A 23,170-nucleotide genomic window follows, 5' to 3' on the forward strand; every position below is an offset into this window, starting at 1 on the left:
GGCAACACCATTCCCTGGCTGTGACCTTGGCCTGTGTCCACAGAGAAGGGAACTGAGCAGAAGCAGGCACCCGTTGCTGTCCACTTCCTGACTGTGGATGCACTCTGACCAGCTGTCTCAAGCGTTTATGGCCACAGCTTCTCTGAAGAGATGGACTGTGCCCTGAACTATGAGCCAAAACTAAGCTTTTCATTCCACAAGCTTTCTTTGTCACCTTTCTTTATCACAGAAACAGAGAAAGAAACTAAGACACTACGCAGAGCTGCATGTGTGTAGGTTCTGGAGACTGTGGGGAAGCGGACATTTAAAGGCTGCCATCTGTGTCTGATCTTAGACTTTAATCAGGAAAACGTCCCTCTGTGTATTCGTCACCACAGATACATTTGGTTGCAAGTTCCAACTGGGATAAGATAATGGAATAAAGGAGCCTTTTCCATTGAGGAAAAGACAGCAGTGATGTGTTTGGATAAATGTTTATTCTGAGACTCCATATTTATTCTTCGGAGTTAGAGGGCACCACGTGTATGGCTCCTGTGGTGATAGCGAAGGATCGATCTGTGTTACAGAGTCCCACGTTTACCCTTGAATTCTCAGCACCTCCACAAGAGGATGGGCACGTGGGCTGCATTGGGGATTATTTGCTTAGTGGGTCTCCACCGAGTGGCACAGTGGAATCACCCCAGGAACTTTAAAATCACCTGCGCCCAGTCAAGACCGATTCAAAGTTGTACAAGAGCGGAGTGTGGGCGGCTGTGTTTCTGCTGCTCCAGGAATCCGAATGTGTAACAGGGCTGGGTGGAGAAGGCCGAGTTAGATCCAAGCAAGGCGAGGACAGAAGATTGCTCAGAGCAGGAAATGAAAGTCTAGGTTGTGCTGATTAAGCCTTCCTACATGGTCTCAGAAAATGCAGAAGACTTTTAAAAATACAAATGGGGACCCTAGTCTGAAGAATACAATCCTCTAGTCAGAACCAGTTCTCTGTGCAGAAAGAGATGTGTTCAGAATGCTGAAGTGTTTTTTAAAAAACACTCAGGACTTGTAAAGAAAGAGGTCCCTCCTAATGCAGGGTTAACAGTGCATGCCTTTAATCCCAGCTCTCAGGAGGCAAAGGCTGAAGGGCCTCTGTGAGTTTGATGCCAGCCTGGTCTACAGAGTTGTATGACAGCCAAGGCTACATGAAGAGACCCTGCAGTCGTGTTCCAGGTCTTTTTTTGTTTGTTTCTTGTAGTACTATATATTGACCAGGAGAGGGCGATATGCTCCTGAAAAGCGTGGCTCCCACAAGTCTCAGGTCTGGTAACTAACAGTGAAATAGGTGCAAAGGTCCCTGGGTTCTCAGACAGAACCACAGACTGAGCTGACCGAACGCCATACTATAGCATGTATTCATTGGCACTAGGCTGGATCAATCTCCATCCCCTAACAGTCTGAAACACTTAAACCCATATAAATATATGTGCCAGGCAACATCAGTTTTCTTTTTCAAAACTGAGGAAAAATTCAAAGCCAAGAACTAACACAAGAACATTTTCTTCCAAGAACCAACACAACTAGAAAGTGTCGCAAGCCAAACTTTCAAAATAAGAGTTCTTTTCCTTGTTAATTACAAAATAAACATCTTGCAACTTGATTTTGTGTGTGTGTGTGTGTGTGTGTGTGTGTGTGTGTGTGTGTTTGTTTGTTTTAATTAAGAACGATGAAGCCGAAAGCCTGGAAAGGAGATGGTTGTTTTTCTTTGCCATGCCAGAAGCACCGAGAGCCACCCAAAGCCATCCCGGCTTTCACTCAGAGGAAATGAGCACTCCACAGAAACACAGATAGTGTCCAGCAGTAATTTCCTTCCCTCCCACAGTTGCTCAACAGCCAACACCCTGCAAACCCTGCTCAGGGGACTGTGCTGCCAGGCTGTGGGAGTGCAGAACTACTGTGCGTGTTGATCAGATAAAGGGTTTGTTCTGGGAGCTGCCTTATGCAACTGTACCAGCTGCTCAGGGATGGTTTAGAAAGGAGTGTTGGAGGATCAATAACCAACAACTGGCTGCCAAAAGTTCTTTTGCCACCAAACCTGCTGGCCTGAGTTTATTCCCCGATGCTTGTTAAGTCTGGGCACAGAAAAAGCTAAAGATTCCCACTGGTCCCCCAAAGCCTGGGGACGTCTGCTCAGTGAGCAGCTCAGAACATTCCAGTCCTCTAGGTTGTCAGAGGGCTCACTTCAGCCTAAGTGTGAAGCTGAGCTCAGCGCAGGGACTCCAACAGAACTGAAGATTTACTGCATAGCAGCCTTAACTCTCCCCATAATCTCAACACACACTCCCAGTGACCGTTACACAGAAGCAAAGGCATTCTTTAGTCCTGCCTGAGCTGGCCTCTGCCATGCAGTCCTTTCAAAACGCTGGTCCTCTGCTACATTTCCACTTTTATAATACTGTGACCTCACTGACAGGGTGAAGCCGAGGTCTGTTCACCTGAGAGTCAGAAGGGAAGGCTTTTTCTGCACAAACAGACTGAGACGTCCTCAAAACCCATGTTCCTGACCAGGAAGAATGGAACCTCTGACTGGTTTGTAGGGGGAGATGGGGCAAGCCTGAGAGGCAACTCTGAGCCTATATATTTGTTGCTCCAACCTGTTGCTCACATCCAAAATGTGACCCTTAACAGTGACTGCAGATTTTTTTAAGAACCCCAAAGATGTACCCTGGGTACATCCTCTAGCTCACAAGGAAGGATTAAGAAATAGGAAAAGAAAAAAAAAAAAAAAAAAAAAAAAAAGCTTGGTTTTGTTGTATCGTCCCCAAATCCACATGTTGAAATTCAGTCACCAGTGTGATGATATCAAAAGGTCAGGCATTTAGGGAATGATCAAGTTACGGAGGCAGAGGCCCCTGGATTAAATGGTTACCTTGCAGAAGAACTTAAGGGGCAAGTTCCTTCCTTCCTGCAGGCCGCATCCAGCAGTGTGCAGATGGGGAACAGAGAACATCCTGAACTAGATGGTACCAGTCCTCCCAGCCTCCAGATCTGTGAGAAAGATATGTGTGTGTTCCTTTGTTTGTTTTGTAAATTATTCTGCCTCAGGGATTTTCTTATATTAAAGAGAAACTTCTTAGCAAAGTACAATTGTACCTCAATAAATGTTGGGGCACATATGAGACTCAAAAGTACATTTGTGGAATAACTGGTCATAGTTTTTCTAAGTCACTGCAACACAGTTTAATCCTGTGTGGCAGGCAGCACAGAATACCTTTGCCCTGACACTTTTTTGGCTTGCAAGGACAGGAACGAGGTTATCCCAGAAGGACAGGCACTCTCCACTGTGTCTCCCATAGCCAATCTCTGCCAGCCTGGTTGGCACTGCACACACTGCTCCTAAGGCGGGGAATAACTAAAAAGCAGCCAGGAAAGTCCAGCTGCCCCCGCACTGAGGTTTGTATGGGTGTCTTCCATTTTTGTAAGGTAGGATCCTTCACTTCAGGGCTTTCTCACCAAAGCTTGAAACCTGTCTGGTTTTCCACAAATTTAGATCATAAGTTTTCTTAAACTAACTTTGGGGATGATCTTAACTTCATCTCTAACTGGAATGAGTAACATAAAATTTGCCTAATTGCTCACAAGAGGATGCTCCCAGGCTGTGAGTTCCTGGAGCTCACTAGTCGGACGGGACCACAGTGCGGCAGTGGGAGATGCATGGGAGATGCCCACCTCGCAAACAATGCATCCCCTGCCTCCTCCACAAGAGTCCACGGCTCAGACAATGGCTGGCTACAGGTAATCAGCTTCCCTTTCCTTCTACTCCAATTATGCCTTTGAGAAATTTCAAATTCAAGTTTACTTATGGTAGTTATTTTGGAATGTAGACCGCAGTTTTAAAGAGCACAGCTGGGTGTGGTGGTACACACGTAGAGTTTCAGCGCTGAGAGGCAGAGGCAGGTGGACATCTGTGAGCACAAGGCCAGAATGATCTGTACAGCGAGTTCCAGGTCAGTCCAGGCTACATAGAGAGATGCAGTCTAAAATTAAAATAACAACAGCAGCAGCAACAACAACAACAAAACAACAACAACAAACAACAACCACCCTAGCTCTAGTTCTATGGGATAATGTTGGAATGTAGTTATGTCAGGAGAAAGTACAGCTGACTGATAGGAACCTTTTTTGACAGGTACAACTAGCCCTCAGGATCCATGAAGCCTAAAACCCACAGACGGTCACATCCTTTGTGGAGATCACATGCCATTGCATGAAACCTTCACGTAGCATCCCATACATTAAACCCCCTCTGGGTCACACAGGATACCCAATACAAAGCAAGCCCAACTGAAAAGCCCACTGCACTGTATTTAGGGAACAGTGCTGAAAAAGCGAAGTCCGTACCTGCTCAGGACCTGTTCAGCCTCGGTGGATGAAGGTGGAAGGGCAGCAGAATCCGCACAGTATGTAAATCCAGACTGCATGAAAGGACAGCGGGCGTATGCCCGGCATGCCCAAAGCCACAGGGCACCCCTTGAGAGCTGCTTGCAGCCTACCTTATAAAGACTGTGCACTGACTGGTGACTTCTCCAGGGCTGAGGTGGCCCTGTGGTGGCAGGGAGTCTCCATAGAGTTGAGATGTTAGTTCCAGGACCTGTGGGGGCTCATAGCACTCCGGCCTGCAGCAGGGCTGGCCACCCCAGCAGGTGAGATTCAGGCTCACCAGCTGATAACCACTAGGTTGATTCTGAAGTAAGTCAAACTTCCAAACTCCGAGATGCTGGGGATTTGATCCTTCTAGCTTTGTCCTCCTCAGTAAGGGGCGAGTGCTGCATGCAGATAAGCATGGGGACTCAGGGAGGAAACTGCAGACAAAGGCTCTATTAACTGCTGGGAAGTTGCCGCCTGGTGTGGCACACACTATTTTCTTTTATCCTGTATGGACTCCCGTAATTTTAACTTAAAATTATAAGTGCTTTGTTTTGGACAGGGACTTGCTGTGTAGCCCAGGCTGGCCTTGAACTTGTGGCCTTCCTGCCTCAGCCTCCTGAGTGCTGAAGTTTCAGACAAGCACCACACACCTAGCCTTAACCTGAAGCTCCGGGGAGAGCGGCTTGGCTCACTTCCTAAGCACCATTCTCTTCCCCATCGCGGATGGTCCTTCCCTATTGCTAGTGGGTCCCCTCCCCCGCCCGCTCTCTACTCTAACTTCGGGGTCTCTCTTCTTGGAGCCTACCTGATGGCTCACAACTGTCCTCGGTGCACGGCTCAACTTTTCCTTTTGACATCAATTACACATTCTCTGAGCTGACTTACCCTCATACATCAAATTGAAACACAAAATGGGCATCAGATTTTTTTTTAATCTACAAAAGCTGCAGTCACATACTGTTCAACCTTCTGATCTCAATACAGAGTCTGGGTTCCTGCTGTCTGAGACGGCCCCTGTGCTGTGCTATCAGGGTTAGATGGACCCTCACTAGTCTTAAGTCGGTGTGACAGTTGATAAGCTTCCATTAACTCTGATGGTGACGCCAGCATACTGACCTGGGTGACACAGATATCTCTGCAGAGATCCTACGACAGCCTAAAACTCAAACTCATAGGCATTGATTTATAGATATTAGAGGACTCGTAGATTCCACATTTCAAAAGATGCACAAATTTTCACTAGCAAACTCTGTATTCATCGGATTTTATATTTATTTCATAATTAGCTAACTCAGAAAAGAACATTAGTTATTTTTGCATATTTATCTTCCCCTCTCTATTTTGCTCTTAATTCCATATCTAATTACGTTAGTATGGTACACCTGAAGCTGTTTAAGGAAAACTATTGTGGAAAAAAAAATACACATTTGTAAAGCTAAGAGATTTGCTACGAGTGCAGGACTATTGATTTCCAAAAGAAAAATATTCAAATTGGCGAGATGATTATTGGTCAGAATTCAATTTTATTTATTTTTATTATGTGTATGTGTGGGTGCCAGAGGAGGCCAGAAGAGGGCACTGGGTCCTCTGGAGCTGGAGTTACAGCTGGTTGTTAAGTACCATGTGGGTTAAGGGAATTTAGTCCTCTGCAAAAGTAGCAAGTGCTCTTAACCACTGAGCCGTTTCTCCAGCCCAGAGCCCAGTCTTCTAATAGTGGAACAGAACCATACAGTGAGGGACGCAGGCCAGGGCAGCCCGGGACTTTGTGGTCATCGTTTTAGTAGACTAAGGAGTGAGTAAAGGTGGGGATTGGAATTTTAGCTCCTTTTGCTCTCTGGATAGGTCAAAGAAGCCATACTTTCCCAATCTGGTGAATCTACTTTGGTGCCAAACATATTCCTATAATTTAGAACAAGCTTTTTATCCCTGCAATACGAGAACATACAAAGGGCTTCATGGAGCCAGGTACATCTATCTTAGAGGGAAGATAGAACAAACCTCCCATTGGTTGATTTGAACCTGCCCACCTGCCACTTAAGTCAGCTCTATAGCGTTGGTTCCTACACCATGTTAGCCCTGAGAGTTATGGAGTGCTGAAGTTAGACTGATCAGCACAGGAGACTGCAATGTCAAAGAAAGAGAGAAGTGGATAAATGCCTGGATGGTGGGAAGCCCACCTCCCACACCCACGCGCTGGCACTGTCTTAAGACAGCCGTAGAGATGAGATTCCTTCAGAGACCTTCTTCCATCAGGGTATCCCAAACATAGTCACCTTCGGATCTCTTCATCTTGCCTTTTCTCAGAAAATTAAAATAGACTTTCTGCTGAAAAATAAATAGGTAGAAATGTAAACTAGAGGGAGAAACTTCCACAGTAACAACAAGAAAATGCTCAAGGAGTTTGAAATACTATCAAAAGAGAAGCAAAAGGTTATATCTGTTTAAGCAAGGATGACTTTAAAAGGCACTTTTATCCTGCACTGGGGGAGGTGCCCTTCTGGGGAGACTGAGGACAGCACCCCCTGCAGGCTTGCTCAGGAAGCTCTCTAGGCTCTGGGGTGCCGCCCAGGCTACATTAACTAACTCCTGCCTGCCTTGTTCCTCACTATCCTTTCACAGTCCTGTGAATTTCAGTTCTTCACTTCATTTTCTTGTGCACAGAAACACAAACTTTTTAAAGTATCGTGTAAAGCATCTTAAGACGGTATCTGCCTTCAGGACTTAATGAGCTCTCAAAGCGTTATTTTACAAGTCAGCATCTCTCACAAGTCTCTGGGATACCTGGAGGGTCTGACTCCCCAGTGCTGGGATCCTGTGTGCACGCTCCCACTCCCAGCCTTCACACAGACCTCAGATTTGCACCGCGAGTGCTTATGGACTAAGCTAACCCCTCAGCTCCAGCTGAACCGGACTCTGCGGTGAGCCAGCCATCACTGGCTTTCAGAATTCTCCAGAAGGTTGATGCTGATGTGCAGCCAAGGCTGAGATCCTAGAGGCTGGCTATCAGCATGCTGTGCAAATGCATGAACACTGGGTTGATAATCACCTACCTTTGCAGATAAAGAAACTAAAAGCACGCACTGAGTCTCTCTACGGCGTTTGTGATAAAGCTGACTTTCAAGGTTCTCACCCCAGTTCTGCTACACCTGGCCTTACGGTAAATACCAAGAATCAGCCTTGTCGGCCACACTCGAGGATTACCTAGCACACACTTAGGGTTTGGGTCTGTCTGAAAAGAGCAGGCATGACAGGTTAGCTATTATGAAAGAGGAAGTTTGTGTATAAAGATTTAATTCTTTATTTATTGTTAGTGTATGTGTGCGTGCAGGCCGCCAGATGCACATGTGGAAGTCGAGGGACAATTCTGGGGAGTCAGTTCTCTGCTTCCACCACGTTTCTCCCTCTTTGTGTGCTCCGGGCAGGGTGGCCCTCAGGTTTCCGGGCAGTTCTCCAGTCTCTGCCTCCTATCTCACGGTGAATGCTGGGGCCACTACAGCAGCTTTTCCCTGCAATCACTGGCTTGAGCCATCTTTCTGCCTCCTATAGCTGGCCTAGTTGTTTATTATTGCTATTCTTGTTACTGCTGTTATTATTAATAATTTCTCTATGTGTGCACACAAGTGGAAGTCAAAGGACAGCTTTCACCCATCAGTTTTCTCCTTCAACTGTGGGACCCAGGGATTGAACCCAGGGTGCGAGGCTAAAGCAGCAGGCACTCTTAACTGGGACCACCTCACCACCAGCACCGTGCTGTTTCCTGAGCTCATTTATTAAAGAAAAGCATCTTCTCTATTTAACCTATTTTAAGGGTCTCTTTCTGTATAGGCACATGTATACATCCACCAGACCCTGTACCAGGTGCAGGCTCAATAGCAATCCCATTACAATGCTAGTTATAGGGTGCCTTTGTCTCATTCATTTTGTCTCCCTGGAATTTAGACATAGACAGAAGGGTTGGCAGGGTAATTAAGAGAATGGTTCTGGGGGCAGAGACCCTGTTTTCTTCCACTGTCCATTACTGTTCAACTTTTGTTTGGGCACTTGATCTCTCTGTGTCAAGTTTCCTCAGTGGATTTGCAACATGCAAGAGGATGAGAGTATTAACTTACAGAAAAGTGCACATGAGGCTTGGCTGATTTTTAATAGTGTTCCCTACCAATAGTCTTTCCTGCACCACAGAACTAATGTGCAAGAGAACTTACAAATGTAAAAGTGGCTTCACATTGCAGAAAATTCATGAGACTAAAATACACTGATAAATCAAAATCTTTTAAATAGAAAGAGGATTTTCCATGAGTGCTCAAGATGAAGACAATCACAGAGGAATTTTGTGTCCCAAATTTTTTTTGTCCTGAGCCCAGCTAAAGCAGCAGTAGAAACAGGCAGTCTGGGCCTGTCCCTCTCCCACCCCATCCACATAGGGACTTCTAAGAAGCAGGAAGCTATCTAACTTAGGCTTGGATGCCAGTGACTTTGCTTAAAGTAGACTGGGGGGGGGGATGTTATATAATAAATTATAGCACATCAATGATGTCACTTTACTCACAGACCTGGCTAGGTTGGCTCGGGTGCTTTTTACTTCTGCCTTGTTCTGGAACCTCGATCTGCTAAATAGATTTGCAAAATGTCAGCACAGCTCAAAGAAGCAAGCACATGAATAATCATTAATTGACATGTCTCCCTCTCCACAGTCATATTTCTAATGACCCTACAACCGCCAGTCATGGAGTATCCACACCTCCACACCTGCCTGGCAGCTGCACACCTGCCTGGCATCTCCACTCCTGCCTGACATCTGCACACCTGTCTCACATCTGCACACCTGCTTCACATCTGCACACCTGCCTCACATCTGCACACCTGCCTCACATCTGCACATCTGCACACCTGTCTGCTTCACATCTGCTTGCCTGCTGTTCCTATGGCAGAATTGAAGTCACCAAAGTGACAGGAAACTTCTATCTAACAATGGTGGCTGTCTGTGGATCCTGTAATTGAACACAGCCTTTAAAAGAATTTCAAAGGAAACAAAATGTCCTTCAAGGTCCTGAGATCATCTATGCAGTTCTGATGAATTCACTGAAACAAAGCCATGTGGGGCTTTGGGCAGACAAAAGGCAAAATTAATCAAACCAGAACCAGAGTGAAGGTTTGGGCTGGGCCTTGAGTGAATAAGGTGCAGCTGTTAGGGACCCAGAGGAGGGAAGTGATAACCTGGGCTGAGGGCAGGGTTTAAAGTAATAATAATGATGATGATAATAATAATAATAGATAGGTAGATAGATAGCCATAGTATCGCATTGTTATTTGTAAATATCACTCAGGATCCTGGGCAAGGCATATACTCAACAAATGGCTTAAATCCTGAACTGTTGTGAAATGTCCTTATGTTGTTTGAATTCTGATGTTAATTCTGCTTTCTCAAGAGGGATTGCCCCTGATAAGCAGTTGACCCCATACTCAGGTGATCTCATATGACCCTTCTCTCCATTTTAACTGGTCAATAAAGGCTAAAACCTGTGATTGGGCAATGAAGGGGAATGGTGGGGCAGGAGATCTTTGAGATGGCAGGTAGGGGAGAGAGAGGACAGAGAGGGGGAAGGTGGAAAAGAGGAGAGGGAAGCCAAGATGGAGCAGAACCACGTGGCCAGGAGAAACTGCAAGTAGCAAAGGGTCTCATAGCTGGGAAATAAGTCAGTACAGTGCTAGATCTGCCCAATCTAGAAACAAACGTATAAATATAATAACTAGATTGTGTATTTTTATACAGCCTTATTGGAGTTAGAAATCTACACTATTTGGCACCCAATGTGGGTCTTAGAACTGAACTAACCTAAGATAAAAGCTCCCCCACCTCCAATGTAAGCTCTAAATCTGCATCAGGGTAGATATTAAACATCAAGTAGGGCTAAGGGGTTTTCAGATAACTAACTGAGAGGCTCCTGCCCCAAGCCCCAAGCAAACTGCTACAACCAGAGGTAGCAATCCAGCCCAGAGCTGGGACTTAGACAGTGCTACAACATGGTTGGGAATCTTTGAGCTTAAAGAAGGACTAAGGACCCTGGGATGTGACTGCCTGTGAAGACACAGCTGTGAGCCTTCAGAGGCCTTATCATAGGCACAGCGGGCTGACCCAGGCATCTGCACCTGAGCAAGCCTTTCCGTGCTCACTTTCCCATATGCCCCACATCTAAAGAGGACACAAGACAGCCAGATCTGTTCTACCAACAGCCAGTACTACAGACTGTCTGAGATCAGCGGAAATGCAACTGGCCACAACCCAAATAAAGACAGGACAGCTAGAAGCAAACTGCAGTGTCCCAAGCTGAACAATAGAAAGAAAGACAAAGGCACAAGAAGCTCCAGATCAGGTAATAAGAAGTATAAACTGATTATTTATGTATATAGCTATATATCTATCTATATATTAGATACTTAAAGATGAAAACCACAATAAATACCTCTTTATGATTTTATGGGAAGATATTTTGGATGGTTCAACAGGGATGAATTTAAAGGAAATTGACACCTTCCTAGTTATTATTACAATTTTAAGTATCTTGGTACTGTGTTGTTTTGTTTTTTTTTTTTTAAGTCAGGGCCCTAGATAAAAAGTGACGAGGCTTAGAAAAGGGATTAGAGGAAACACTGGAACTAAAGGAACAGGAATTTATAGGTCATGATAAGTGACAGAGAGAGATAAATGAAGATTAGAAACAAGAGCTGGAAGAGATGCTTTAACAAAAGAAGAAGAATTTCATAGATCAGACTGAACAGCAAGGAGATAGTGATAAAATTTGGAAGCAGAGCCTAGAGGATGATTTACTAAGGGTAGTAAATCAACATAAGGCAGATACAACAATATCAAAATTACAGCATAAAGAAAAATTAAAATCATGGAAGCAGGGCCTATAACAGAAGATATAGGAATTTATATGAACAACAGAATGAGAAATCTAAGGCTTAGCAACATGTCCTAGAGGAAACACTAGAACTAAAGGTAGAGGAATTTATCTGTCGTGATAAGCAACAGAGCGAGGAAAATGAAGGTTGGAGACAGGAGCTGGAAAGGATGTTTAAACAAAAGATACACAAGTTCACAGACTAGATTGAGCTGCAGAGAAAGAATAATGGATATTAGAAGCAAGGCTTGGAGGAGAACCTTTTAAAATTAATCAATCAAAATAAAATAAACAGCAGAACTTCAGAATTACAATATTAAAAACAAATTAAAATATGGAAGCAGAACCTTAAACAGAGAATACAGGAACTTATGGAACAGGAGGAACAACAAAAGGAGATATGAAGCATGGGCACAGACTTAAGGGAGGAACTTAAAATATTAATTAGGGAAAATGTTCAGGTAGAAACAGAAGGTAAAATTAGAGAAAGCCAACCAAAGGTTGTTAGAAAACAAACTTTAGTTTACCCTGTTCATATACAGCAAAGACCCCCCAGAGATAGATTACATAGTGCTTCATTAACCTTAAATTTTTAAAATGCTAATGAACAAAAAACTATGTCTGATGATTGTAGAAAAAACTGCTGAACTAAACCAGCCTGTTTATTTTAAGGATGGAAAGCAGGAAATATGTTATGCTGGGGAAGGGGTTATGCCTATATTTCCACTGGAAAAGAAATGCTATGGGTTCCTTCTAAGTTGATAAAAATCAGGCATGACAAATGGAGACCCACTGAAGACCTTGGCTATGGACAAGAAGAAGAAGATTGACAAGATTACAAGACAGGTGATATACATGTCTCTATTCACAGGGACAGCTCTGGGACCAGATGGCACTTAAATGTCTATACACAGCCAACAACTCTTATTTGGCACAAAATTCTCATGACTTATTATTACATACCATCTATAATTCCTAAATAACCAGAACCATCCACCATAAGTGGAAATTTATATTGTAGTTTGATTATGTGATCAAACTAACCTTTAAAGAAAGGCAGTTATCTTCTTATTGATCTTCCTTAACTGATCTGTGCACCTTGCACATTCCATACGAATGTCTTTACAGAACTATGTGTTGCTTAGATGTTGCAGAATGGAAGAGGAGGAAGACAGCCCTGAGAAGATTCACACTCCGGGATGCTGAGATTCTGGGACCTTCCATTCCAGCTCCTTGCTTGACTCTACTTCAACCACATCAAAGCTGTTTCCCCTAAAGACTTGCTTCCAGAACAGTTCCAGAACATCTTGACCCTTCAGCCTTTCAGACAGTTATAGTCAGGACATCAGCTAAGCCATGAACTTTCTCAGCACATAGAGACTGGATGGCAAAAGATGCCGGCTAGCCTTCCTTTAACAAGGTCAAGTTTCCTGTTTCCCTCTGGGCCCCCAGAGGGAATTATTTGCCCCAATTCAGCTAGAAGCAAACAAAAGAAGAGCATCTTCCCAGTTCCTTAAGTTGAGGTGGATGGTTCTGGTTGTTTAAGAATTATAGGCCGGGCAGTGGTGGCGCACGCCTTTAATCCCAGCACTTGGGAGGCAGAGGCAGGCGGATTTCTGAGTTCGAGGCCAGCCTGGTCTACAGAGTGAGTTCCAGGACAGCCAGGGCTATACAGAGAAACCCTGTCTCGAAAAACCAAAAACAAAAAACAAAAAAAAAAAAAAAAAAAGAATTATAGATATGTTGCCATTTAAGGGAGACTTTACAATGTTGTAGCTTTGGACAGAGAGGAAACTAGAGAGCTTAGACTCTGGGATTTCTGCCCTTTCTTTCCTCTTCTCTTCCCTTCTTTCTTAGATGAAGGATAGGGGTGGAAAAGAAAGGTGGATATGTAGTATTATAAAATTAAAGAAATAGACAAATAGGAATAGGTTATTAAATTTACTCTTAAGCAAAATATTGTATAGCCATAATCCTACATTGATAGAAATCTTTATCTTGGATACAAAATTAAAGTTATAATTTCTTACGTTGGTTTAAGGTTTTCATTGGGATAAAATTTTGTATATTTATACAAAATTTAAATTTACTATTGTTACTCTTAGATAGGCATTATGCCTATGTATCTTATTTAAGAATTCAAAGGATTAGACCCAATCTTTCTAATGGCTGCTATTATAAGCTGTCTAGGATGATTAACTAATGCAAGTTAATAGTCAGATAGTGAAACTCATGATCATATTAGATTCTAATTTAGTTAATTACAAATGTTTTCAAGATTATTCAAATAGTAAATAGCGAAGAATAATTAATGTTTGATAATTCAGTTATGCTTTATATGTAACCTTCAAAAGCATCAGAGATCCACAGAATATGATATCTAATATTATGTCATTACTAAAGATCAATTGACTATGAGACATGTGTGCTCCTGACAGTGTCCCCATTCCACTTCAAGGACGATACTGTGCATCATTACCTCCAGATGAAGTAGCTTCAATCATGGCAAGGTAACCACTAGGCAAGAATTGTCTAATTCATCTACAGACAAAAATACTGTTCCAAAAGGACACACAGATGTGGGACAGTCAACTGCTAAGCTCTGCCAATACAGAGTAAGCAAGTCCTTCAGAGTTCCTGCTTCACTTAGATGGTTCTGGGCCAGAAGACTGAAGACAGATGCTCCAACATTATAAGAAGTTAGGGTACTGTCCAGACAGTCAGCTGTCTCTACAAATTGTATAGTTTTGGAAGCTATGTGTTTGCTTTCTACACATTCAGTCAATATTTAATTCCTTCTCAGATCTCTGGCAGGGTTGAAGACTAGTTATAGTCTCATAATTGAACTTACACTGTTTAGCATTAAAGAAGATGTTCCAGATTTGAAAGGACAGATTTCAGATGGCAATAACAATTAAAACCAACATAAATCAGGCACAGAATTGTCAACTCCCTAAGTTAGGATAGATGATAGAGTACTTTATCTAAGTTGACAAATATGATAGACTGGATATTAAATCATAATTTATAATTTACATAAAAGAGCCTTTTTAATTGGACAAAGGGGGAAGTGTTGTGGGTTGTTCTGATGCTGTTTGAATTCTGATGTTCATTCGGCTTCAAGAGGGGTTGCCCCTGACAGCCAGTCGATCGCATGCACAAGTGATCTCATGTGAAACTTCTCCCCATTTTAACTGGTCAATAAAGGCTAAAGCCTGTGATTGGGCAGTGGAGGGGAAAGATGGGACAGAGGTCTTTGATAGTGGGGGCAAGTAGAAAGGAGGATGAGGAGAGAGGGGGGATTGGGAGTGGGGAAGAGGAGGAGGAAGCCAAGATGGAGCAGAACCACTCGACCAGGAGAAACTGCAAACAGCAAAGGGTCTCATAGTTGGGGAACAAGTCAGTACAGTGCTAGATCTGCCCAATCTAGGAACATAACTTAAAAGTTAATAACTAGATTGTGTGGTTTGGGTTTTTTTTGTTTTGTTTTGTTTTGCTTTTTGTTTTGTTTTGTTTTTTTTTTTTGCAGCCTTATTGGGGTTGGAAATTACTACAACAGTGAACTGTTATTTATAATTCTATTTGTTTGTTTGTTTTGTGTGTGATTTGGGTTTTTTGATTGTTTTGTGTGTGATCCTGTTTGTTTTCTGTGTGTGTGTGTTGGTGTGGGTGTGGGTGTGTGTGAGATGCTATGCATATGGCCATCAGAGGATAGCCCCAAGGAATCAGTTCTCTCTTTCCAACATGTGGGTCCTAGGCATGGGACTCAAGGCTTGGCAGCAAGCACCCTTAACCACTGAGCCATCTTGCTGGCCTAAAAATTCCTTAAGCAAGTCAGGGTCTTACTGTTAACTTGGGCTGGTCTTGTACTCTCTGTAGTTCAGGTCATCCTGAACCTCTCCACCGTCCTGCCTGAGATTAGTGAACCCTGAGATCGCATCTCTGTACCACCACACTTGACACTGTAGGGCTTTTCTAGAACCATCTGCATAGCATTTGACGGAGGGGAGGCAAATGAAGGAACTGAGGTGAGGGAGGCTGTGGTGGCTGCAGAAAGGGGGTGTATGACAACTGTAGTCTTCATCAGGGAGATATGAAGGCACAGAAGGCAGGCAAGGAGAGACTGGAGGCATACATATGCAACCTCTTTTCCCACTTGGTGGCTCATGGGAAGCAGAGTGACAGAGCACCCAGAGGTTATGGGCAGGCACAAAGCAGGGTGAAGAAGGGCCTGGCACCTCTAGTGGATGTAACCAGCTAGTCAGGAGCTAGGGGAGGGCTTCTGGATGCGGAGAAAGAAAAGAACTATTAGACAAGCAGAGACTGTGTACACCCTGGCAAGGATGTGGAGACATGAGCCCACAAGAGGTGAGAGTTCGCACTGAGGATAGAACAGAAACGTCTCTAATTACACTGCGGTGCCACAGGCCAGCCCTGGGCTAGGCCTATCTCTAGGATGAGAGAGAAATGGGCTTCTGTTTTGTTTAGGACATTTGCTGTCCTGGTTGGGTTTGGGTTTGTTTTGTTTTTTTATCTGTCAACTTGGCACAAACCAAGACATATCTGAAAAAGGAATTTTCAGCTGAGGAAGGTTTCTATCAGACTGGGTTCAGACCATTGTGGGCAGGGCCACCACCGCAGACAAGTGGTCCCAGGGTGTATAGGAAAGCAAAGTGAGGAAGCCATGGGAGCAAGCCAGGATGGTCTCCGCTTTAGTTCCTGCCCCACCAGACTCCTGCCTCAACTTCCTTGCAGGATGGACTGTAAACTGTATGATGATGTTAACCCTTTCCTCTTCAGGCTGTTTTTAGTGTTTTTATCACAGCAACAGAAACTCAGCTAAGATGCTTACTTTGTTTTCTGTTATATGCAGCTAAATTTAATCCTCACCAATACACTTTCTTTTAAAATAAAATATCTTTATAGTTCTGCTCTTGCTCTCCTCCCTCCCAAGCCTTCACACTGTGCTTATAAATAAAAAGCAAAAAGTGTTAGAGAAACTCACTTAGGAGTTTTGTGTGTGGGAGGAGAGCTTTAAAATGCTCTAATCTGCCCCCACCCTAACACACACACACACACACACACACACACAAAACCTCTCTGGCTCATGATTAATATTGCCTTAAAATTCTAAATATTTGGGGCTGGAAAGAAGGTTGAAAGCATCTACGGCTCTTGCAGAGGACTTGAGTTCAATTCCCATCACCCATATGGTGGCTTACAAGCACCCGTAACTCCAGTGGCAGGTCCAGTGCTCTTTCCTGACCTCCACAGGCACACATACGTGCATACAGGCAAAACACTCATACACACAAAACAAAACAAATAAATGATTTAATTTTCTAAATATTTTTTGTAGTGTGTGTTTATGTTATTCTTCACTGCAACAGTTTGGCTCAAATTTTAATGATGTCTGTGGTGGTGCAGATCTATAATCCTAGCATTTCAGAAGTTGAAACAGGCAAATAGCTGTAAGTACAAGTCTAGCCTGGAGTATATAGCAGGACTCTGCTAAAAAACAAACAAACAACAACAACAAGCCTCATAAACATTTTAAGGCTCACTTTTGTTTTGTTTTGTTTTTGTTTTTGTGTTTGTGTGTTGTCTTTGCACATAAATGCAGATGTGTGTGCCTGCCTGTGGAGGCCCAAGGTTGACATCCAATCTTCCTTAATACCTCTCCACTTTATATTTGGAGGCAGGATCTCTCTCCAAACTTGGAGCTTGCTGGTTCAGATAGTCTACTAGCCAGCTCGCTCTGAGGATCCATGCCTCCACCTTCTGTGTTGGGGTTACAGGAGGGCTGCCACGACCAACCGGCTTCCATGGGGCCTGACAGCCTGTCTGCCTGAACTCTCTGAGTCACTGTCCTATTTCAAGCTGTTCTTTTGAAATCATTGCACAAACTAACAGGCCACTAATGAATTTTGATTTGATACCAAATGTCTTTGCCCTCTTATCCCCTCTGAATGGGAAATTCCAGTATTTTAGGGTACTGGGTAGTTTAATCATGGGGCTCATTTGGTTAAAGTTCCCCAGTGTTTTCCTCTTTGCCCCAAATTCTTCAAGATTATCAAAACCTTAGACTCAGATCCCCTCACTAAAGAGAGATCTGTGTGTGTGCCTTAGACAGCAGAGGAGTTCTATAATATGCATCCTTCCAAGAGTGTATTTGTCTAGAAAACAAGCAAACATATATATGGCCACTTTAAGTCAAAAGTGACTTTAGTCCACTGTCCTCTGTGCCTGCACTGAGCTCTAAAGGCTAGACAGAGGTTAGCTGCCACTGGGGCACCTTTTACTGAATGTTTTGGGAGGAAAATTCAGCAATGAATGTGTTTTCTCTTTGAAGGCAGTTTCTCTCCAAGAATCAAAATAAATCATAACAAAAAATAAAATAAATGAAGAATTTGTAGAAATGAAAATAGTTGAATGTTTTGATGAACGAATCCATGTCTCCTGGCTAACGTGCTGATTCTGTTGTTCACTGAGATGAATGTGATGTGCTAGGACACATTTGAAGTGATGTGCTAGGACAGATGAGGCTCCTTAGCTGCTCACTGCCCAAGTACTTCCTGCATCAAGTGGCCGCTGCTTTGTTTCCTCTGTGTCTGAGGGCACGTCTTTCTTTTTAAAAAGCCTCCTTTAGTTAATTACTTTTCTTTCCCCTATTATAAACATATAATAATCAAAGCCTACGAGAGACTACTGTGTCTAAGAGGGCACTCTAGTTTAAAAGCATCCCCTTCATGGATGCTCTCTGGTACAACCTAAACTGTTAAGTCACTAGGAGGCAGAGAATTTATTCTCCCTGGAAAGATACTTTTAGATCTAGACGAAAAAGAAATTAAGTCCAAAAGACAATTTGTTTCTTAGAAGAGCCGTAAGATTAATGTTAAAGTAAAGATGCCACCTGCCACATATAAAGAATTGAGTTTAAATAAAAAACACTATGGAAAGTGTTCAAATGTTTTGTGTTGTAATTTTAAAGATCAATGTATGGGCCTGAGATGGCTCAGTGGTTAGAAGTACTTGTTGTCTTGAAGAGGACTGAGCTTCAGTCCCCAGTAACCACGTGGTGGTGCACAAACTGTAACTCCAGTCCTATGTGATTTGATGCCCTTTTTTGGCTCCAGGGAAACCAGGCAGGCACATGTTGTATATACATACATGCAGGCAAACAACTCTCACACATAGAATAACATGAATAAATCTTTTTTAAGAATCAATGTAACTTTCTAAAACATATTAAATTTACCAATACAAATGTCCATATTCAGTAGACAGGAAATCTGGGGGGAATAATAATGTCTTCCTTCTCTGCTTTTCCCCACAGCCTGTCAGTCTAATTAGCCTGTTGGGGACAGGTGTTTGTAAGAGGGGCCAAGACCCAGGCTCTCACACTAACAACTCTGGTAACAAAGTCGGAGTTACCTGCTGCGAGCTGTGGCTGCCTCCCTAGAGGACAAGGCCCGCAAACCCTGGGACTTCAGGGGTGAATTTGGTCTCCGTGTGTCAGCACACACAAGAAGATCTCAGAGTTCTTACCATCTCTGGGCTCTGCTCAGTGAGCTTTGTCATCCTCTCTGAGATCATCTTCTTCAGGCAGCTGCTCAGGAAAAAAGCCTAAGAAACCCAGAAATAGAGATCACTCTTAGGCCAGGATGGTGGTGCACGCCTTTGATCTCAGCACTTGGGAGGCAGAAACAGGAACATTTTTGTGAGTTTGAGGCGAGCCTGGTCTACACAGTGAGTTCCAGGCCAGCCAGAGTGTTATAAGACCCAGTCTCAAACAACATACAAGCACATAAACAAACAAACAAACAAACATACACCAGGACCAGGAGAGATGGTTCAGCAGTTAAGAGCACTGCCTGCTCTTTGGGAGGACTCAAGTTTGAATCTCAACATCCACATGGTGGCGCATAACCGCCTGTCGGTTCCAAGGGATCTGCTGCCCTCTTCTGGCCTCCTTGGGTCCTTCATGCACACTACACAGTCAGATGAAACATTCTAACACATAAAAAATAAAATAAAAATAAAAACAAACAAATCTTCAAAACAACGAAACCTGTCCTCAGCTCAAGAGGTTCTCCTCCTCCTCTTCCTCCTCCTCCTCCTTCCCTCCCCTCCTCTTCCTCCTCCCCCTTCCCTCCCCTCCTCTTCCTCCTTCCCTCTCCTCCTCCTCCCTCTGCATAATAGAAGATAAAACTCACCAGCACATTTTAAAGAACTTTGTCTTTAACTTTCAGAAATTTGCTTCAAGTGCTATTAGCAGGCAAGCATAAGTTTTCTCATTCACAGCAATGTACTGAGAGTATATTTTAAGACAGATGAATAAAATGGCCAGAACCTCACTCCTAGCCATTCCCTTGTTGACCCTGCTTCTGTCCCATGTTTCTGTTACTCAACGAGCAGCTTGTGTCTCATAAGCAATAAGCAACACACTACTTACACACTACGTCATCACATAAGCCAATCTTCCATTTAATGATACAATAATTATCGAGAGGCCTTTCGTTAGGCAAAACTACTAACTTGTCTATTTGGAAGAAGAAATTAAACCTTTTGATTTGGGGAGTGGGGAGGTTAAGGCAAGGTTTCTCTGCAGACCAGGCCAGCCTCGAACTCAGAGATCTGCCTGCCTTTGGCTCCTAAGCGCATGCGCTATGTGCCTGGCTTACTGAAAATTTTAAAACTCGCTGTTCATGTTCACTTATTTTCTCCGGGATTTTTAACTGCTGCTGCCACAGCCTCCCCACGGCTTAGTCCTCAGTGTCAGTCACAGTAGGTCAGCTGTACATCTTCCAGAGACGCAAGGGATCCTTCTGCTGTAACCTGTGTAAGGCCCGATGTAGGGTCCCTGGGACTCACCATACGCTCTCTCCCACACAACCCTTCTCTTTATTGTCCTGGTTTCTTTCTTTTTTTTTCCATTTTTTATTAGGTATTTAGCTCATTTACATTTCCAATGCTATAGCAAAAGTCCCCCATACCCACCCACCCCCACTCCCCTACCCACCCACTCCCCCTTTTTGGCCCTGGCGTTCCCCTGTACTGGGGCATATAAAGTTTGCGTGTCCAATGGGCCTCTCTTTCCAGTGATGGCCGACTAGGCCATCTTTTGATACATACGCAGCTAGAATCAAGAGCTCCGGGGTACTGGTTAGTTCATAATGTTGTTCCACCTATAGGGTTGCAGATCCCTTTAGCTCCTTGGCTACTTTCTCTAGCTCCTCCATTGGGAGCCCTGTGATCCATCCATTAGCTGACTGTGAGCATCCACTTCTGTGTTTGCTAGGCCCCGGCATAGTCTCACAAGAGACAGCTACATCTGGGTCCTTTCGATAAAATCTTGCTAGCGTATGCAATGGTGTCAGCGTTTGGATGCTGATTATGGGGTGGATCCCTGGATATGGCAGTCTCTACATGGTCCATCCTTTCATCTCAGCTCCAAACTTTGTCTCTGTAACTCCTTCCATGGGTGTTTTGTTCCCAATTCTAAGGAGGGGCATAGTGTCCACACTTCAGTCTTCATTCTTCTTGAGTTTCATGTGTTTAGCAAATTGTATCTTATATCTTGGGTATCCTAGGTTTGGGGCTAATATCCACTTATCAGTGAGTACATATTGTGTGAGTTCCTTTGTGAATGTGTTACCTCACTCAGGATGATGCCCTCCAGGTCCATCCATTTGGCTAGGAATTTCATAAATTCATTCTTTTTAATAGCTGAGTAGTACTCCATTGTGTAGATGTACCACATTTTCTGTATCCATTCCTCTGTTGAGGGGCATCTTTCTTAATCTTGGTTTGGCTCTGTTAAGGTCCGAGGCATGGAAGCCAAAGGCTGCAGCTGCTAGACTTTACTCCTGCCCTGAGTTCAGCGCTCGTCATTTTGCTGGGACAGATGATGGGGGAGAGATAAGAGACGACCAGGCTAGAGTGATGGCCAAGGGTGCTCAGGGTCCCACAGAGACACGAGAATGACTGGGTGACCTGACTAACAGCCTGAATGGCTACAGAACATAAGAAGACGGAGGCTGCTCCCAGGGGAAGGATGAGGGAAGAGAGAAAAGGTGCTAAAGAAAGAGTAACATCTGCGGTATGTCTCGGTCTGCCTACCAGAGGCTATCCAGGGAGATCTCTGGTCCCACGCAGTGGAAGGGTTCGAGGAAGGGAGAAGGGGGCAAGCAGAGAGGGGGAAGCAACTCCACCACCACTGCTCTGGCCTGGTGACCCAGCCGCCTCTGTTGTTCTGAGATGCTGCACTGGCTGAGCAGAGCTGAGCTGAGCCAGCAGGAGGGAGGGGGTGGGGGCAGTGGGCTGGCGAGCAGAGTGCAGGGGAGCGTATGGTAATGGAAGTTTCAGGAGAGCGTTCTCTTCCCAGGCAGTGCTACAGCTCTTGTGACGGATGCTCTCAGATGATGGAGTCATTCTCACACAACTCTATTCCTTCTGGATAGGAGCTTATATACAGTTTGGGGTGGGTGGGTCTGACAGCAGGTGCTTCCTACTGGCTCGGCCTGAGATGCCTCATCTACAAGAGAAGGGACTTGTGGGCACTGCCCCTACGTGACTGATAGCCACGATTCTCTCTATGGAGAGCTGTGGCTACGTGGAGTCGGGAGCAAGCAAAGCTCCTACCATCCCTTCTGGGTCTCCGGGGCTTCAAGCCCTGGCTTGACCTTACCAGGCTTCCTCTCATGGTCCACCACACCATAGGTATGTTCAAGCCTAATTTATAATAACTAGTCCTGCACATAAATGTAACTTTCACATGCAGGTGGTTTGGACATTTAAATGGCGTTCCACAAGATATGAACTGATCCCATTATTTTCCTATGCTGTTCATGCAAGCATGTAGGCTAGGGTCTCTATCAACCAGATTAGGCTTGCTAGGTACAAATAAAACAAAACAACCCCCCCACCCCGAGCTTGTGTTTAAGGAGCACGGAGAGAGCTTGTCCTCCACCCTCGTCTGTATTTGGAATGCAGTCCCATTCGTGGCTTCTGTAACAAGGAGCCCTTTGGGTATCCGCCAACACGATTCATCTTCCATAGAAAGCACAATCTCACTAGAAATCCGTTTTTAAACTGTTTACTGTGCTTCTCTGCGGAGGCTTAACCTCATTTGCGGCTGTTTAGATTAAAAGACTAACAAAATTTAACAGCACAGTATTCTGAGGAGAGAGTGAAGGAAAGGCGGTTTCAAGTCTCTCTGTCTTCCCAAAGACCTGCAAATTGCACAAAACTTCCTATTTTCTTCCTAAGGATGCTTCATGCTGAAGGAAATTACTTTGTGGCTAGTTTTATGTCAACTTGACACAAGCTAGAGTCATCAGGAGGGAGCCTCAACTAAGAAAATGCCTCCGTAAGACCAGGGTGTAGGAAAACTGGTAGGGCATTTTCTTACTTAGTGATTGATGTGGGAAGGGTCCAACCCACAGTGGGTGGCGTCATCCCCGGGCTGGTGGTCCTGGGTTCTATAAGATAGCAGGCTGAGGTAGCCACATGAAACAAGTCAGTAACTAGCACGCCTCCACGGCCTCTGCATCAGCCCCTGCCTCCAGGTTCCTGCCCTGCTTGAGTTCCTGTCCTGGCTTCCTTTGATGAGGAACAGTGATATCAAACTGTAAGGCAAATTAACCCTTTCCTTCCCAAGTTGCTTTGGTCATGGTGCTTTATCATAGCAACCGTAAAATCCAGGCTAAGCCGTCTCAGGAGCGTTTCTCTCCCTAGGACTGCAGTTCTTTTTGCTTTTCAGAGGACACTGATGTGAACACAGCTGTGTCAGGTGGTTGAAAGAGGGCTTTGGTGACCAGAAACCAAAATTCTCTGTGTAACTAAGCAGGACTCACGTCGAATACAAC

At 44.2% G+C, this 23,170-nt stretch overlaps 1 protein-coding gene across 5 annotated transcripts in view; it reads right to left on the minus strand.

Moving 5' to 3' along the window:
* Positions 1 to 5,311: 5,311 nt before the first annotated feature.
* The window catches only part of Snx31 (sorting nexin 31), a 56,068-nt gene continuing 38,209 nt past the window's right edge, over positions 5,312 to 23,170 (minus strand). Inside the window, exons 12-14 of one of the 5 annotated variants that reach the window (NM_025712.5) lie at positions 18,849 to 18,926; positions 8,949 to 9,005; positions 5,312 to 6,720 (exon numbers count right to left, since the gene is read on the minus strand). In NM_025712.5, the coding sequence (NP_079988.3) occupies positions 6,631 to 6,720; positions 8,949 to 9,005; positions 18,849 to 18,926 (225 nt within the window). In that variant the 3' untranslated portion in view covers positions 5,312 to 6,630. Of the gene's footprint in view, positions 6,724 to 8,948; positions 9,006 to 18,848; positions 18,927 to 23,170 lie in introns of all 5 variants that reach the window. The other 4 variants (NM_001347022.2, XM_017316727.2, XM_006520147.1 and 1 more) reach the window with 4 other exon arrangements.

The sequence above is a fragment of the Mus musculus genome, chromosome 15, assembly GCF_000001635.26.
Source record: "Mus musculus strain C57BL/6J chromosome 15, GRCm38.p6 C57BL/6J".
In the NCBI taxonomy this organism is placed as follows: Eukaryota; Metazoa; Chordata; class Mammalia; order Rodentia; family Muridae; genus Mus; species Mus musculus.